Below are 16738 nucleotides of genomic sequence, written 5' to 3'. Positions count from 1 at the left end.
TTATCAACGGTTTTTTGACTTCGGCTTGCCCACGACTACGTCTCTGTCTTCTCCCGACCACTTACCTTGACCCGGACTGCATCGACTACTCTTCCGCTACGTCCCTAAACGGCTCCGACGTCTCAGGCAGGCTATGTCTACCTTATTCTTTAAAAATTGTGCGGCCTGTGGCGCGAAACTACCCGACTCTGATGGACACAATAAGTGCCTTATATGCCTGGGGGAGGGCCATGTGCCTCAGACGTGCCAAATTTGCCAAAATTTTACCCCCCAGGCACGCCGCAACAGGGAAGCCCGCCTTAAGGCCGCTCTATACGAGCAGGCTCTGGCGCCAGAAGCGGCGCGCGCTCCCAAACGGCCATGCCCTGAAACACTCTCCCTCCCTTCCTCTGCTGAAGAGCAAAATCCCCCTCCCCCCGCTGAGGAGGGATTGGCAGGCCTACTCGAGCTGCCGACTGAGGCACCGAGGAAAAAAGCCAAAGCCGCCAAACCTCAGAAAGGGCTTAAACCCAAGGATGGCCTCAAAAAATATAAAAAAGGGAGGCAACTCATTGGCGAGAAGCCCCTGAGTCCCCCACCACAAGCCTCACCTGAACGCGTTTCTTCTCGGGACCGAGATTCCCCGATCCCGCCCATGGAGGAAGCTCCGCCCCATCTATCCCCTGTGGAGCCCTCCCAGGCCCCGGGGGCAGCGGAGAGGAGCGTGAGCGCGCACGCCAACCCGCAGAATGCCAGCTCTTCCCCGCCGCAAACTTTGTGCTATCCCCCGCCCCGCCCAACAGCGGAGGCAGGGAGCAGCGCCATGGAGCGCCGAGGCCGGAGCACCGAGCGACGGCAGCAGGCCGGACACGGAAGGCATCGGTACCGTGAGCGTTCCCCCTCTTCTGAATCCTGGGGCTCGCGTTCGAGGAGCCCTTCCAGGGCTTCCTTTTACCCACGATCTCTGTCTCCGGGCCATAGTTCGCTCTATCGTTATCCCAATTTCTTTTATCCTCCCCCTCCATTCCCCGCTTACCCTCCTTACCATTATTTTGACTTCCATCGAAACCGAGGGGAACTGCCTCTTCCTCTACAAGGGCAAACTCCCGATGCCCCTCCCATTTCAGCCACTCAAGCCAAAGCTGTTCAACAGCCCCCACCAGCGATCCCAGAGACCGCAATTTCCTCTCAGATAGCCAAAACACAACCAGCATTCCCGGATAGTGAACAAACTCAGAGCCAATCGGCTCCAGCTCCGGAAGGGATGGATGCGGGAGATATAGATCCATCTGTGGAGGATGATGGACCTCCGTCTACACCTCTAACGGAAACGGAGCAAGATCCCCTCCGTACTGAGGAATTTCGTAACTTTGCTGCCCTTCTCATAAGACTCTCAAGAGCTCTTAACTTGGAGACACCGAAACCCACCAATGTTGTGAAAGACCCGTGTTTCTCTTCTTCGGAGCAACAATCACCAACGCCTACGGCACTACCTACCCTGCCTTATTTGCTCCAGATTATCAAAACAGTTGGCGTTGCACCATCGTTGGTTCCAGCTACCCCAAAAAGAGCTGAGAATCTTTACAAGTTGGATCTGTCGGCAACCTCCTGGCTTGCCAAGATGCCCAACGCCAACTCTGTCGTGAAGGACGCGCAACCTAAACCGGCCCAGAAAGCCCAACTTACTCCCTCGGATAGGGAAGGCAAAAAATTGGACACTATGGCAAGGAAATTTTATTCTTCCGCTTGCCTTTTCGCTAGGATGGCTCACTTTGGAGTATATATGAGCGTATACCAGACCTATCTTTGGAACAAGATTGGTCCCTTCCTTGAATCTCTATCTCCCAATGAGCAAATCTTAGCCAAGGCGTTTAAACAAGAAGCCACGCTCCTCGCGAGTCTTCAGAAGGAACTAGCAAAAAACACCGCCGATGCATCTGGCAAACTTCTAGCAGGAGCAGTCGCCTTACGCAGACACGCTTGGTTGAGGGCTGCTACACTGTCCCCATCCGCTCGCTCCCTCATCGAGGATCTTCCCATGGACGAGGCCGGGTTATTTAACCCTGAAACTGACTCACAATTGGAACATTCCCACAAAATGAAGCAGACCATCAATAAATATGGGCAACATCCTCACCAACCTTATTCTTACCATCAGCGTCAGCGTTGGGGATATCAATCCCAATACTACCGGGGACGTTACAGCCCTTCATTCTCTCGGGGAAGACAGCGCCAGCAGTCCACCTTCACGGGGAACCGTAAGCCGTCTTTCCCTTCCAGGGGTCAATACAAGGGGCCCAAGTCAGCGGACAATAGGAGACGGCGTTTTTAGCCCGACAACTCCATTGTCCGCGTCGTTATTTCCAGTTCATTCTGAAGCCCAGTTGGCTTCTAGTTCTCTAGTTGTTCAACACCCCTCCTCTCCAGAAGTTCCCCGTTTATACCTTAACAGGCTCGTTCCATACTTGAATGAGTGGCGGCGAATCACATCGGATTCATGGGTTTTGAGGATTGTGGAGGAAGGTTACTCTATTGAGTTTCTTTCCCTTCCACCAGTGGGACACATTTGTGCCACCTCCCCATCAGATGTACTCCTTGAGGAAATATCTGTCCTGATTGATAAAGGAGCCATCTCTTCTATCCCGCCCAGTAAGATTCACCTTGCCTATTTTTCTCGTTATTTCCTGGTTACCAAACGGGGAGGGGGCCTCCGCCCAATACTGGATCTGCGCGGCATTAACCGTTTCATAAAACCGCGCAAGTTTCGGATGGTGTCACTTCCCACAATTCTCCCCTTCATTAGGAAAGGAGCCTGGTTAGCCTCGGTGGACCTCAAGGATGCTTACTTCCACATCTCTGTTAAAGAGGACCACCGTAGATACCTTAGTTTTGCAGTAGATGACCGTTTCTTCTCCTACAATGTTTTACCCTTCGGCCTCTCCACAGCCCCAAGGGTTTTCACTAAATGCATGTCAGTAGTGGCAGCATACTTACGTCAGCAGCACATCATGGTCTTTCCATATTTAGACGATTGGCTTTTATCTTCAAATTCTAGAGACCAACTAAAATCTGACATTCGTTTCACCCTATCTCTCTTACAGACTCTGGGCCTCATTGTCAACCAAGAAAAATCCCACCTCCTACCCACTCAACGCATCAATTTTATTGGTGCCATTATAGATTCCAACGCTCAAAGGGCTTTTCTACCACAAGAAAGATTCCTAAACCTGAAGACCATGATTACAGAGCTATGCCGCTATGGCCAGGGCACTGCCTGGTCAATCCAGTCCATCTTAGGCCATATGGCGTCCACCACAAACGTCACCGCATTCGCGCGACTGCGCCTAAGGCCCCTCCAAAATTGGTTTGTACGGAAATTCAACCCGCTCCTCCACCGTCAGGATCGCATTCTGTCCCCTCCACCAACAGTGCTGAGGTCTCTCGCATGGTGGACAAAGGAACACAATGTCTGCTCGGGCCTCCCGTTCAACTCTCCTCAACCGTCTATATCACTGACAACGGATGCATCCCCCCAGGGCTGGGGCGCTCACCTCCAGAACCTGACCGCACACGGTCACTGGTCAACCATAGAACTCAGTCTCCACATCAACGCACTCGAGCTTCTGGCGGTGGAGAAAGCCCTCAAATCCTTCGCCCCCCTTGTCAAGAACAGGGTCGTCCAACTGATCACGGACAACACTACAGTAAAATTCTACGTCAACAAACAGGGAGGGACTCACTCACAGACTCTCCTCTCCATCGTATCCCGAATTTGGGAATGGTGCATTCAGAGACATGTCTTCCTGGTGGCAATTCACCTACCAGGGGTGGACAATGTGTTGGCAGACTCCCTGAGCAGAACAACTCTAAACAACCACGAGTGGCACCTCCATCGCAGGGAATTCAAATTCATTACTCGCCGGTGGGGGACTCCCACGATAGATCTCTTCGCCTCACCAGCGAATACACAGTGTCCTCGGTTCTGCGCACGTATGCGCCCTCACGCATCCCCAGGATGCCTAGGAGACGCTTTCCTCTTCTCATGGGTACCAGATCTTCTGTATGCATTCCCACCTCTTCCACTCCTAGCCAGAGTGGTCGCCAAGATTGTATCGGACAACTCCAACTGTATTCTGATCGCTCCCTGGTGGCCACGCCAACCATGGTTCGCAACACTCCTGGAGGCATCACGGGGCGATTATATTCATCTGAGAAACAGTCCAAACCTCCTCACGGTCCACAACGGCCTGGTCAGACACCCGGACGTACCATCCTTCCGGTTAACGGCATGGAGGATAAGACCACAGCTCACCTCTCCGACGCCGTCCGTGCTATAATCCATGCAGCTCAAAAAACGTCTACTAAAAGATCATATACTTACAAGTGGTCTCGTTTCAAACATTTTATTTCCCCCTCTGGAAGTAACCCCTTCACAGCTCCAGTTTCGACGGTACTTGACTTTTTCGTTCATCTCTCTTCCAAACAGATGTCACTCTCATCTATCAAATGTTATGCAGCGGCCCTATCCTGGTTTAGGAGAAAGGCAGGACAACCGTCACTTTTTCAGGACCCTTTGCTCCGTCTATTCCTAAAAGGTTACAGAAATACTTATCCACCCAGTTCCCTGCCTCCCCCATCATGGAGCCTAGAATTGGTTTTGTCACAGTTGTCAAAACCCCCCTTCGAACCCATGTCGTCCATCGACCTGGCCCATCTTTCGTGGAAAACTGCATTCCTGGTGGCAATCACCTCCGCCAGACGAGCAAGTGAAATTACAGCCCTCAGGGTCGATGCCCCTTACATCAGATTCTCGGATGATAAAGTGACCCTCCGAACAGACATCTCCTTCTTACCCAAAGTAGTGTCTCGTTTCCACATGTGCCAAGATATTGTTCTTCCCGCACTTTTTCCAAATCCATCCACTCCTCTGGAAATGTCTCTCCATTGCTTAGACGTCAAGAGGGCACTGCTTTTTTACATTAAGAGGACTGCCGCCCACAGGAAGTCACCCAGACTTTTTCTTAAATATAGGAACGATACCTTAGGCTTACCTGTATCCTCACAACGTCTAGCTGTCTGGATCACATCTACCATTCGTTTAGCCTACCAACTAGCAGGTAAAGACCCCCCATCCCATGTGGCGGCACACTCCACCAGGTCCCTTTCAACCTCTCAAGCCTTTCTTCGGGGTGTCTCATTGGAAGATATCTGCAAAGCAGCCACCTGGTCATCCCCATCGACCTTTGTATCCCACTACAAGCTCGACATCCAAGCCAAACGTGATGCAGCCTTCGGCAGAGCGGTGCTATTTTCCTGCGTGGCATGACCCACCTCCAGGTTGGTAGCTTGTTAGTCACCATATGTGCGCATTTCACAGACAACACGTAAGAAGAAGTATAGGTTGCTTACCTGTAACCGTATTTCTTCGAGTGTTGATCTGTGAAATTCGCACAGCCCCGCCCAGCCTCCCCGCTGATGTCATGCCTCGTTTTCTCAGCTGCTGTCGGCGGCGGAGAACTGAGGCGTAGCCCCGCCTATAAGCATATTTATACTATGGGGAGATTGGGCGGGGCCTCCGCCAAAAAAAAAAGTTTCATCTAAAGCTTCTAGAAGGTTCCGAAATCTGCGCAGGCGCATTGGGTAAACCATATGTGCGAATTTCACAGATCAACACTCGAAGAAATACGGTTACAGGTAAGCAACCTATACATATCTGGTGTCACGTAAAAAAAAAAAATTGGGCCAAAAGGGGTCACAAGTGCAAAAGTTTAAGAAGCCCTAATGTAGATGTACTCAATTGTAACTTCTGTATTAATAATTTGCTACTAATAACAATTATGATTACTCAATATTTGGAATCCCCACACAACTTATTTTATAGATATTTATATAAGTTACTAAGCTAAGTATACTCAAACTATACAACTAAGTAGACAGTAGGCCCCAATCACACAATGAGGATTTTTGTCCTCTCTGCCTCACCAGCTACAACAGGCTGGAAATTGGTGAGGGTGAATTGATCTAGCATGGCCTACTTTGGGCTTTAGTCCTGCTTCCCCCCAAATCTAGCTTCGTTTGCTATCTCATATATGGCCCCTGAAAGATTCTAAGTATATATTTGTTTCTGTTACACTTGGAACTCAGCCATGCTGGATCGGTCTGTGAAATCTTACCTTGATCTGTACATTCATCCTGGGCACTAGCTCCTCAGGCATTATGACTGTGTAACGTTCACGGCCAGTCAGCCCAAGACTCTCGGCATCCTCACCAGGCAAATACTGCAGAGGGATCACTCCCATCCCCACCAGATTGCTGCGGTGAATCCTCTCGTAGCTTTCAGCAAGGACTGCTTTGATGCCCTGAAAAAGCACTTTATTAACAACTTCTCAAACATTAGATCCAAAACCTAAAAAAAGAGAGTATAAACTATATAATGCACATTTTAAATACTCATTAAATAAAGATAGTATTGCAAAGCAACAGATCTCCTAATTCTAAAACTACAATTGCCTAACACAGACAAAATTTGTATATTTTAATATATGTATTTTAATGGTGTTGTATTTTTCTGTGTATTTTAACCATGTTATACCCTGCCTCAAGCCATGGGGGTTGGTAGGAAACAAAATGATGTTGTTAAAAAACAGCTCACTTACCAGCAGAAAAGGTCCCTTTGCAGCCCAGTCTCGGGAGCTTCCAGAGCCGTACTCCTTACCAGCCAGGATGATAAGAGGGTGACCTGCTTGCTGGTATCTCCAAGAAGCATCAAACACGTCAAGCTACAGTCACACAATGCAATTATTATCAGAACGATCAAAGAAACAATATCTTCAACAGATAAACTGTGTTACTTCTGGGCCTGTTGCAAATCAACCCCCAGGTTTTTAAATATGTATAGGTTGCTTACCTGTAACCGTATTTCTTCGAGTGGAAGTCTGTGAAATTCGCACATATGGGTTAAACTGCGCCTGCGCAGACTTTCGGAACATTCTAGAGCTTCAAAAGAGTCAATTTGGCGGAAGCCCCGCCCATCTCCCCATAGACTATATAAGCCCGAAGGCGGGGCTTCGCCTCAGTTCTCAACCGACAGAAAGCAGCTGAAAACAAGGCATGACACAGCGGGGAGGACGGGCGGGGCTGTGCGAATTTCACAGACTTCCACTCGAAGAAATACGGTTACAGGTAAGCAACCTATACTTCTTCTACGTGGAGTCTGTGAAATACGCACATATGGGTGACTAGCAAGCTACTAACCTGGAGGTGGGTCATGCCACGCAGGAAAACAGCACGGCTCTCCCAAAGGCAGCATCCTTTTTCTCCTGGACATCCATTTTGTAGTGAGCGGCGAAGGTGGATGGAGTTGACCACGTGGCCGCTTTACAGATGACATCCAATGGTATGCCCCGAAGGAAAGCTTGGGACGTGGATAGCGCCCTTGTCGAGTGCGCAACAATCTGGTGTGGAGGCTCCTTGCCCGCCAGTTGATAGGCTAGACGAATCGTGGAGGTAATCCAGGACGCCAACCTCTGAGAGGTTACCGGGAGACCAAGCTCGTCCTTCCTGTATTTAAGGAAAAGTCTAGGCGACTTCCTGTGGGGAGCTGTCCTATGTATGTAGTATAACAGGGCTCTCTTGACATCCAAAGCGTGTAAGGCATACTCTAATGCAGAGGCGGGCTTTGGAAAAAAAGTCGGTAAGACAATGTCTTGACAAATGTGAAACTGTGAAACAACTTTAGGTAAAAACGTCACATCCGTCCGTAGTACAACCTTGTCCTCATGGAAACGGATGTATGGAGAGTCCGCCCGGAGGGCAGTGAGCTCACTAGCCCGCCTGGCGGACGTAATTGCCACTAAAAACGCTGTCTTCCATGACAGATGTGCTATATCGATGGAAGCCATGGGCTCGAAGGGCGGCTTCGAAAGCTGTGACAGCACCAGCTCGAGGCTCCATGCCGGAGGGGGCATAGACGTAGGCGGATGTATATTTTTGTACCCTTTCAGGAAAAGCTGCACTAAAGGATCTTGAAAAAGGGATGGTTGGCCAGCCTTCCTTCGAAACCAAGAGAGCGATGCAACGTAGCACTTAATTGAAGAAAGGGACATACCCCTCTCTGATAGGTAAACAAGGAAGTCCAACACCGTTGACGTGGAGGCGAAAATAGGATCAACTCCTATGGCTGAAACAAAGGACTTGAAGCGGGACCACTTATAGGTGTAAGCCTTCTTAGTGGAGACCTTCTGAGCTGCATTGATTATGAGGCGGACAGCGTCAGAGAGGTGGACCGTGGTTTCAGTCTCCAAGCCGTTAGCCGGAGGGACGACACCTCGGGATGTCTGACAAGGGCGTCCTGAATTGTGAGGAGGTCGGCGCTGCAGCGAAGCCGAACATAATCGCCGCTTGACGCTTTGAGTAGCGGCGCGAACCATGGCTGGCGGGGCCACCACGGGGCTATTAGGATGTAGTCCGCGTTGTCTGAGATGATTTGCGAAACCACTCTGGTTAGAAGAGGAAGTGGAGGGAAGGCGTAAAGGAGGCCTGGCGTCCAAGAGAATAGGAAGGCGTCTCCTAAGCAACCGGGGAATGCGCGAGGGTGCATCCGAGCGCAAAAGCGGGGGCAATGAGCGTTCGCCGGAGATGCGAAGAGGTCGATCTGAGGAGTCCCCCACCTTCGGGTGATGAATCTGAACTCCCTCTGGTGGAGACGCCACTCGTGAGTGTCTGAGTCCGCCCTGCTGAGGGCGTCCGCTAAGGTGTTCTCTTTCCCTGGCAGGTGGATTGCCAACAGACGAATGTGTCTTCGAATGCACCATTCCCAAATCCTCATAGTGATGACTAGGAGAGTCTGAGAGCGCGTACCCCCTTGTTTGTTTATATAATATTTCACTGTTGTGTTGTCTGTTATGATCCGGACCACATGCTTGTTGACCAGGCGAGAAAAGGACTTCAGGGCCTTCTCCACTGCCAGCAGTTCCAGTGCATTTATGTGAAGTCGCCGCTCCTGAGGCAACCATTTGCCCCGAATTGACAAATCCAACAGGTGCGCACCCCATCCCAGAGAGGATGCGTCCGTCGTAAACGTCAGCGTTGGGCGCGGCGAAATGAACGGTAGTCCTGTGAGGACATTGCACCGCTTTATCCACCATGACAGGGCGGATAACACTGGTTGTGGGGGGTAAAGCGTCTTGTTTTGAGACTCGTGAAGCGGGTCGAAGGATCGAAAAAACCAGTTCTGAAGTGGTCGGATCTTCAACCGAGCGAATTCTGTAACGGCTGTGGTGGAAGCCATGTGGCCTAGAATAGATTGGATGGTCCAGGCCGAGGCGTGACCTCGGTCTTGCAAGTTCGTGACCAGGGATCGTAAGTTGCTGAACCGGTCCTCCGGTAGGTAGGCCTTCCGAGCTCTGGAGTCTATGATGGTACCGATGAACGTAATGGATTGGGTAGGGGTAAGGTAGGATTTTTCTAAATTGACCACAAGGCCAAGGGCCTGCAGAAGAGACAGAGTATAACGAATATCAGATACAAGCTGCTCACGGGAGTCTGCAACTAGCAGCCAGTCATCAATATAAGGAAAGACAACAACAGCACGCTGGCGAAGGTGAGCTACCACCACCGCCATACATTTAGTGAAAACCCTAGGGGCCGTAGACAGACCAAATGGCAAAACATTAAAAGAGTAAAAATGGTTGTCAACCGCGAAACTAAGGAACCTGCGGTGACTCTCTCTAACAGAAATGTGGAAATAGGCATCCTTAAGGTCCACTGTTGCTAGCCACGCCCCTTTCCTAATGAAAGGAAGAATGGAGGCGAGAGTGACCATACGGAACTTACGCGGTCTAATAAAAGAGTTAACCATCCGAAGGTCCAGGATGGGCCGAAGACCGCCTCCCCGCTTTGAAATTAAAAAGTAGCGGGAAAAGAAACAGAAGCTTGCCTGGTCCGGAGCCACCGGAGATATCGCACCCTTGTCTAGGAGAGTAGATACCTCCTCTAACAGGATGTCGGAGGCTGGAGTTACACAAATGCGTCCCACTGGAGGGAGGGCGTAAAATTCAATAGCATAACCCCTAGATACAATATCAAGGACCCAGGCATCTGTTGTTATTTGCCTCCATTCGTGTAAGTATGGGTGGAGCCTATCCAGGTACAGAAAAGGGGATGAACCTACAGGGGACTGGGTCCCCCCTGGGAAAGAACTAGGAGAACCTAAACTAGGAACTAACGAGGCTGGGGGCGAAACTGGGACAGCCATGGAATCCGCTGTCGCACCAGAACTAAAAACGACGCTTCTTGGGGTCAGTGGACTTGGTACCACGAAATTGACCCTTGATAGGCAAGGGGGGTCTCCTACCTCCCGTTGCTGCTGAGTGTTGTCGTTGCCTGCCACGGAATGAGGGAGGGCTAAAACGCCTACGTTGGTATTGCGACTGGGAGCCCCAGCGCTGGCGCTGATAAGGGTATGGGTGGTAGGGATGCTGACCATATTTGTTAAGCGTTTGCTTCATCTTATGCGAGTGTTCCAGCTGCGAGTCTGTATCCGTACTGAAGAGACCGGCCTCATCCATAGGGAGGTCTTCAATCAGGGCGCGATTCGACGGGGAAAGGGTAGAGGCTCGCAGCCACGCATGACGTCTCAAAGCGACTGCTCCTGCAAGAAGTTTTCCTGAAGCATCAGCTGTGTTCTTTGCCAACTCCTTCTGCAGGCCTGCCAGAAGGAGAGCCTCATGTTTAAAGGCTTTGGCCAAAGTCTGGTCAGCTTGCGGCAGAGAATCCAAAAATGGACCAAGCTTGTTCCATAAAAAGGTTTGATACACACTCATGTAGACCCCATAATGAGCCATACGAGCGAACAGGCAGGCTGAAGAATAGAATCGCTTAGCCATAGCATCCAACTTTTTGCCTTCCTTATCTGAAGGTGAGGCCTGATTCTTTTGGACCGGTTTGGGCTGGGCATCAGTCACCACAGAGTTTACCTTTGGCAGCTTCGCCAGCCAAGAAGCTGAAGATAGATCAATCTTATACATATTCTCCGCCTTCCTAGGCGTAGCTGGTACAAGGGAAGGTGCAACTCCTTCAGTTTTGATAATCTTTAAAAGGTATGGCAGTGTGGGGAGAGGAGCAGACAATGGGCCTCGCTGTTCAGAAGATGTAAAACATGGGTCCTCCACCACATTGGCAGGTTTAGGAGTAGGCAAGTTGAGTGCCCTCGATAACCTAATTAGCAGAGCTGAGAAATTGCGAAATTCCTCCGCCTGTTGTGAATCCTGTTCTGGTTCTCCTTGAGGAGGTACTAGGCCCCCTTCCCCAGCATGGTCAGGCCCAGCATGATCCTGGTCCTCGTCCCCCAAGTGGCCCCCAGGAGATTGGTGAAGTGGGGCCTCACTAGGCAGGGACACATCAACCTGTTCAGGTTGAACAAAAGGCACAGGTACAGGAGTAACTGCTGGGGCTAACATCGGGGCTTGCGGTTGCTGAGTAATAGTAGGGCACACCGGTGAGGGTCTTGAACCCGGAAAAGCTCTGTCACTTTGGTCCCGGTAAAAATCATAAGGGTGGAAATATCCACCATAACCAGGGAAAGGGGGAGGAGGAGGGTAAGGATAAAAATAATCTGAATAACGGTACCGGGACCTCAAGCCAGGAGATCAAGACCGGGAGACAGAGGAGACCCTTGATGGGCTCCTCGATACCAAGCACCAGGATTCAACTGAAGGAGAGCGGCGCCTAGAGGCCCTCTCATCACCGCGGCCCCGACGCTCAGCGCGCATGCTCTGCTCCTCCAGCGTCGATAGATGGCGCCGAGAGACTTTGGGAGGAGGCGTGGTCGAACCCGAGGCGCGCGGGAGAGGCGAGCCCGATATCGGCGCCGGAGCGCGCCCTGGGCGATCAGGAGTGTTGCCGCTCCATTCCTTCTCTAAGTTGCAGGCAGCTTCGGCCGACGAAAGTTGAGGCGGCGCCTCCCCTGCCTCCATAGAAGCGGGCGGGGCTGGCTCCCGAGAGGCACAGCCGACCATTAAGCTCCGATCCGGAGGACTCTGGGGCTCAGAGCCAGAGAGTTGCCTCCCTTTCTTAGGCTTTTTATGGCAGTCTTTAGCCTCTTTATGGGGCTTGGAAGGCTTGAGTTTCTTTTGCGCCAGTCCCTCTCCCCTCTGAGGGTTCTCCACAGACTCCTCCCTCGGCAGGAGCACTTCCTTTGCCCCCGAAGAGGACGGTAAGGATGGCGGCTCAGAGGCAGGTCTTTTGCCCAATAGGGCCCCTTCCGGAGCCAGGGCTTGCTCATATAGAGTAGCTTTTAAGCGAGCCTCTCTATTTCTCCGAGCCTGCGGCGTAAAACCTTGGCAGATAGGACACGTTTGGGGATTATGAGTCTCTCCCAAACAAAGGAGGCACATAGAGTGCCCATCGGAGTCAGGGAGCTTTCCGCCGCAGGCCCCACACTTTTTAAAACACAAAGTAGACATTACTGGCCTGACTGAGGATAGACAAACCGACGATCAAAGGCAGACCAAGTCAAGAATAACCGCAAGTATTGAAGATAAAGACGTAGTCAAAATCAGTCCGTGTCAAAAACCGTTAAATCCTGAGGTAAATCACTGAGGTAAATCACTGCACTAGAAGTTCCTACAGTCCTTGCTTTCTGGCGGAAAAGAAGAACTGAGGCGAAGCCCCGCCTTCGGGCTTATATAGTCTATGGGGAGATGGGCGGGGCTTCCGCCAAATTGACTCTTTTGAAGCTCTAGAATGTTCCGAAAGTCTGCGCAGGCGCAGTTTAACCCATATGTGCGTATTTCACAGACTCCACGTAGAAGAAATATATATATATATATATACAGGGATTCAAAATAAAATTCCACAGGACTATAAATATGAAGTTGCTACAATATGTCAACCACTTTGCTAAATTAAGACTATTGACTAGTACAAATATGTAGCTTCATAACAGTAAAGACAGGCAAGCCCACTGCAGGATTTGGCAACTGGGGATGGCGACTATATCTCTTGGTTGGATTCTTAATTTCCAAGCATGGATAAGAATGTTTACTGTTTAATATTGGATTTATAGTAATTCAGTAAACAAAACCGAGTCCCATGTTGTAAGGGGGGGGGGAAGGAAGCAAGATATAAATAAATCTAATCATCCTCCATCATCCACATCTCCCAAATAAAGCAGTGGTTGATGATGATGATCCCATTTTTTGTCCCCAAAAAGAGAGCTTCAAAGAAGTACAATACAATGTGTTGTCGAAGGCTTTCACGGCTGGAATCACTGGGTTGCTGTGAGTTTTCCGGGCTGTATGGCCATGTTCCAGAAGCAATTTCTTCTGACGTTTTGCCCATGTCTATGGCAGGCATCTTCAGAGGTTGTGAGGTTGTATATCTGTGGAATGTCCAGGGTGGAATGAAGAACTCTTGCCTGCCTGAGGCAAGTGTGAATGCTATAATTGACCACCTTTATTTTTATTTATTTATTTATTTACAGTATTTATATTCCGCCCTTCTCACCCCGAAGGGGACTCAGGGCGGATCACATTATACACACACGGGGCAAACATTCAATGCTCATAAACACATCAAACAGAGACCGAGACAGACGCAGAGGCAAGTTAACCTTCTTCTGAGGGGATGTTCGATTCTGGCCACAGGGGGAGCAGCTGCTTCATCATCCACTCTGACGGCACTTCCTCATTCCAGATCGTAAATTAGTTAACCTTGCCTCCCCACTTTTTTTTATAAGTGGTACCTTATTTCCTACTTGATAGATGCAACTATCTTTCGGGTTGCTAGGTCAGCAACGAGCAGGGGCTATTTTTTATTTTTAATTGACGGGTGCTCACCCCGCCACGGGCTGGCCTCGAACTCATGACCTCATGGTCAGAGTGATTTATTGCAACTGCTCAACAGCCTGCACCACAGCCCGGCCCCTTTATTTGCATTTAATGGCCTTGCAGCTTCAAAGCCTGGCTGCTTCCTCCTTGAGGGAATTTATTTATTCATTATTTATTTCATACATTTGTACCCTGTCCACACCCCAGGGGGAGGGGGGAACTTAGGGTGGCTTCACAAACAGCAGTCATTAGATACCAAAAACAAACAGTTATAAAAACAATGTAATTAAAAACAGATAATTAAAAAAATATCATTTAAAAATTCCACAAGTCTAAATCATAGCCCGGGTTCTGTTCATTATCAGTGACATAATTTGTTATTATTATTGCTGCCTGAATGCCTGTTCCCACAGCCATGTTTTGAGTTTTTTTCTGAAAGGAAAAAACTCCCTGATTTCATTAGGGAGGAATCCTTTGTGGGAGGTGATAGCTGGCCCTGATTGTTTCCCATCTGGAATTCCCCTGTTTTCTGAATGTTGTTCTTTATTTACTGTCCTGATTTTAGAGTTTTTAAATACTGGCAGCCAGATTTTGTTCATTTTCATGGTTTCCTCCTTTCTGTTGAAATTGTTCACATGCTTGTGGATTCCCCCAGGTAGGAAGCAGCCAGGCTTTGAAGCTGCAAGGCCATTCAGTGCTAATCAAGCTGGCCAACTGCAACATTCACATTCGCCTCAAACAGTCAAAAGAGTTCTTTCTCCCAACCTGGACATTCCACACATATATAAACCCCACTTGCCTAGTTTCCAACAGACCGCACATCCTCTGAGGGTGCCTTCCATAGAAGTGGGTGAAACGCCAGGAGAAAATGCTTCTGCAGCATGGCCATAGAGCCCAGAAAACTCACAGCAACCCAATACAATTAAAATCTAAAAATATACAAATATTCAAAATAGAATCAAACATGAACAGAATTAAAAATAATGAGTTAAAATCCTTTAAACCAATTAAAAACCTAGTTTTAAAGTTTAAACTTGCAAGCATAATTGAATTCCCCAATTATTAAATTATTGGACCAATCTAGTTCTGTTCAGCCCAGCTCAAGACACATGCTGTACTTCTGAAAGAAGATTGGTCAGTACAGGGGAAGCATCAACCTTATCTTACATAACCCTAAATCTAAGACAAACAGGGAGAATACTCACTGTTTCACCTGATGGGAAGTGGATGGTTTGAGGGGCTTGCTTGTTAAGGAATTTGTTCAACAAGCGTATGTTTGCAAATGTTCCTCTTGCCATGACAGCGTCATTCCCTCGACGTGAGCCATAGGAGTTGAACTCTCGAGGAGTTAGGCTGCCCAGATAAAAAGGAAGCAACTTGTAGTTAAAAAAATAAAGAGATTTTTAATTTAATTAAAGCGTGATGTAACTTTCATGTATGGGACATGCTTCAAAGTAGAGTCAAAACATGTTCCAGTTCTTATTTCTGGCTTTTAAAAACAATGGTATGATCAGTCTTTTCAGACAGCCAACTGCCTAGACAACCACACAATAAGGCATGTTAATCCATTGTGAGCAACAGTAAAATGTGTAAGGCACAATATTTACCCCCACTTTGAGTAGCATCATATCATTTTCCTCCCATTTTCATTCCTACTTCCCCCCAAAAAAACACACAAGGCAAAATTTATGCTCCCCCTGTGAAGAGGAAAGAATGTTAAAAGCTACAATCCAACATATTTGCTTATCTAAGAGTAAGGGTGCATTTGTTTGGCACCACTTTAACTGCCATGGCCCAATACTACGGAATCCTGGGAGTTGTCGTTTGGTGAAACATCAGCATTCTTTGGTAAAGAAGGCTAAAGATCTTGTAAAGCTACAACTCCCAAGATCCTATAGCATTGAGCCATGGCAGTTAAAAGGGATGTCAAACTACATTCATTCTATAGTGTAAATGCACCCTCAATTTCACTGGTTCTGACTTTGAATTGTCATGTAACTATGTAAGTAAGTTGTTTTGAGAGAAAGATCAGCCAACAAGGGCCATTCAACCTGCATCCTTCAATCTGGTGCCTTTCAAGAGCAATGCACTGTAAGTATCCCCAACAGTCCAGCTGTCATGGGGAAGCAGACCTCTCTCAGACTCAGCTTAGGGTACCAGAGTAACTATTGTTATTAATAATAAAATTAACACCCATTGGTACACATCAGCTGTAATGGGAAAGCAGCCCTCTGTCAGTACCTGCTTATTGTTATGCAGCCGAAATGAAATGAAAACAAAAGCAAGCATGATGACTGGGCAGCTTTCATTTTCATGTCACTTCTCATTTCCTACAAAAATGTCGTCATTTGTTTTGTGTAGACAAATGGTCGACACAAAACAAATGCACGAAGGAAACAAAAAAAAACACACATATCATGCACATCCTTAGAAGAACATAACCTTTCTCTGAACAGCAGCCATCAGTAGTTGCAATTTGGTTAAAATATAATGGAGGAAGTTATTTGGAACTCCATATAATGTTTCCTGGTCTATTCCTGCTGATGTCAGTGTGGATGAAAGTTTAGGAAATCTCCCAAAAATAGAAGTGCATCCAAAAATATAAACAGGATACTTAATTGAGCAGTCAGCTCACGGCAAGCAGAAAGGTGAAGTGTTGTAGTGGTTAAACTCAAAAGGAATTTTGAGTTTAGCAGGCAAAGATGCATAGTTCAATCTTTAAAGTTATCAAAAAAGTTTATTTAAAAACAAGAACTACATTCCTTGATAGGAAAGAAGAGGGTCTCAGCTTCTCTCTAACTCCATAACTTCTAAGTCCCAAAGCAAGAGGAAAAACCTCCAAACACTACATATCTTCAAACACACAGAGTAGAGAGAGGTCAGAATGCAAAGATGACAAAAGCAGACGTCTCAAACAAAGGCATGCAACC

The 16738-nt window shown here is 48.3% G+C and overlaps 1 protein-coding gene across 1 annotated transcript in view; it reads right to left on the bottom strand.

Moving 5' to 3' along the window:
- Positions 1-16738, bottom strand: part of aco1 (aconitase 1) — a 72963-nt gene that overhangs the window by 2157 nt on the left and 54068 nt on the right. Inside the window, exons 18-20 of the mRNA XM_062971833.1 lie at positions 15014-15161; positions 6636-6758; positions 6153-6338 (exon numbers count right to left, since the gene is read on the bottom strand). Of these exons, the coding sequence (XP_062827903.1) occupies positions 6153-6338; positions 6636-6758; positions 15014-15161 (457 nt within the window). The remainder of the gene's footprint in view (positions 1-6152; positions 6339-6635; positions 6759-15013; positions 15162-16738) is intronic.

Source organism: Anolis carolinensis, chromosome 2 (genome assembly GCF_035594765.1).
Source record: "Anolis carolinensis isolate JA03-04 chromosome 2, rAnoCar3.1.pri, whole genome shotgun sequence".
NCBI lineage: Eukaryota > Metazoa > Chordata > Lepidosauria > Squamata > Dactyloidae > Anolis > Anolis carolinensis.
Note: the sequence above shows the minus strand (reverse complement) of the source record. Positions and strands in the feature narration are given on the sequence as shown.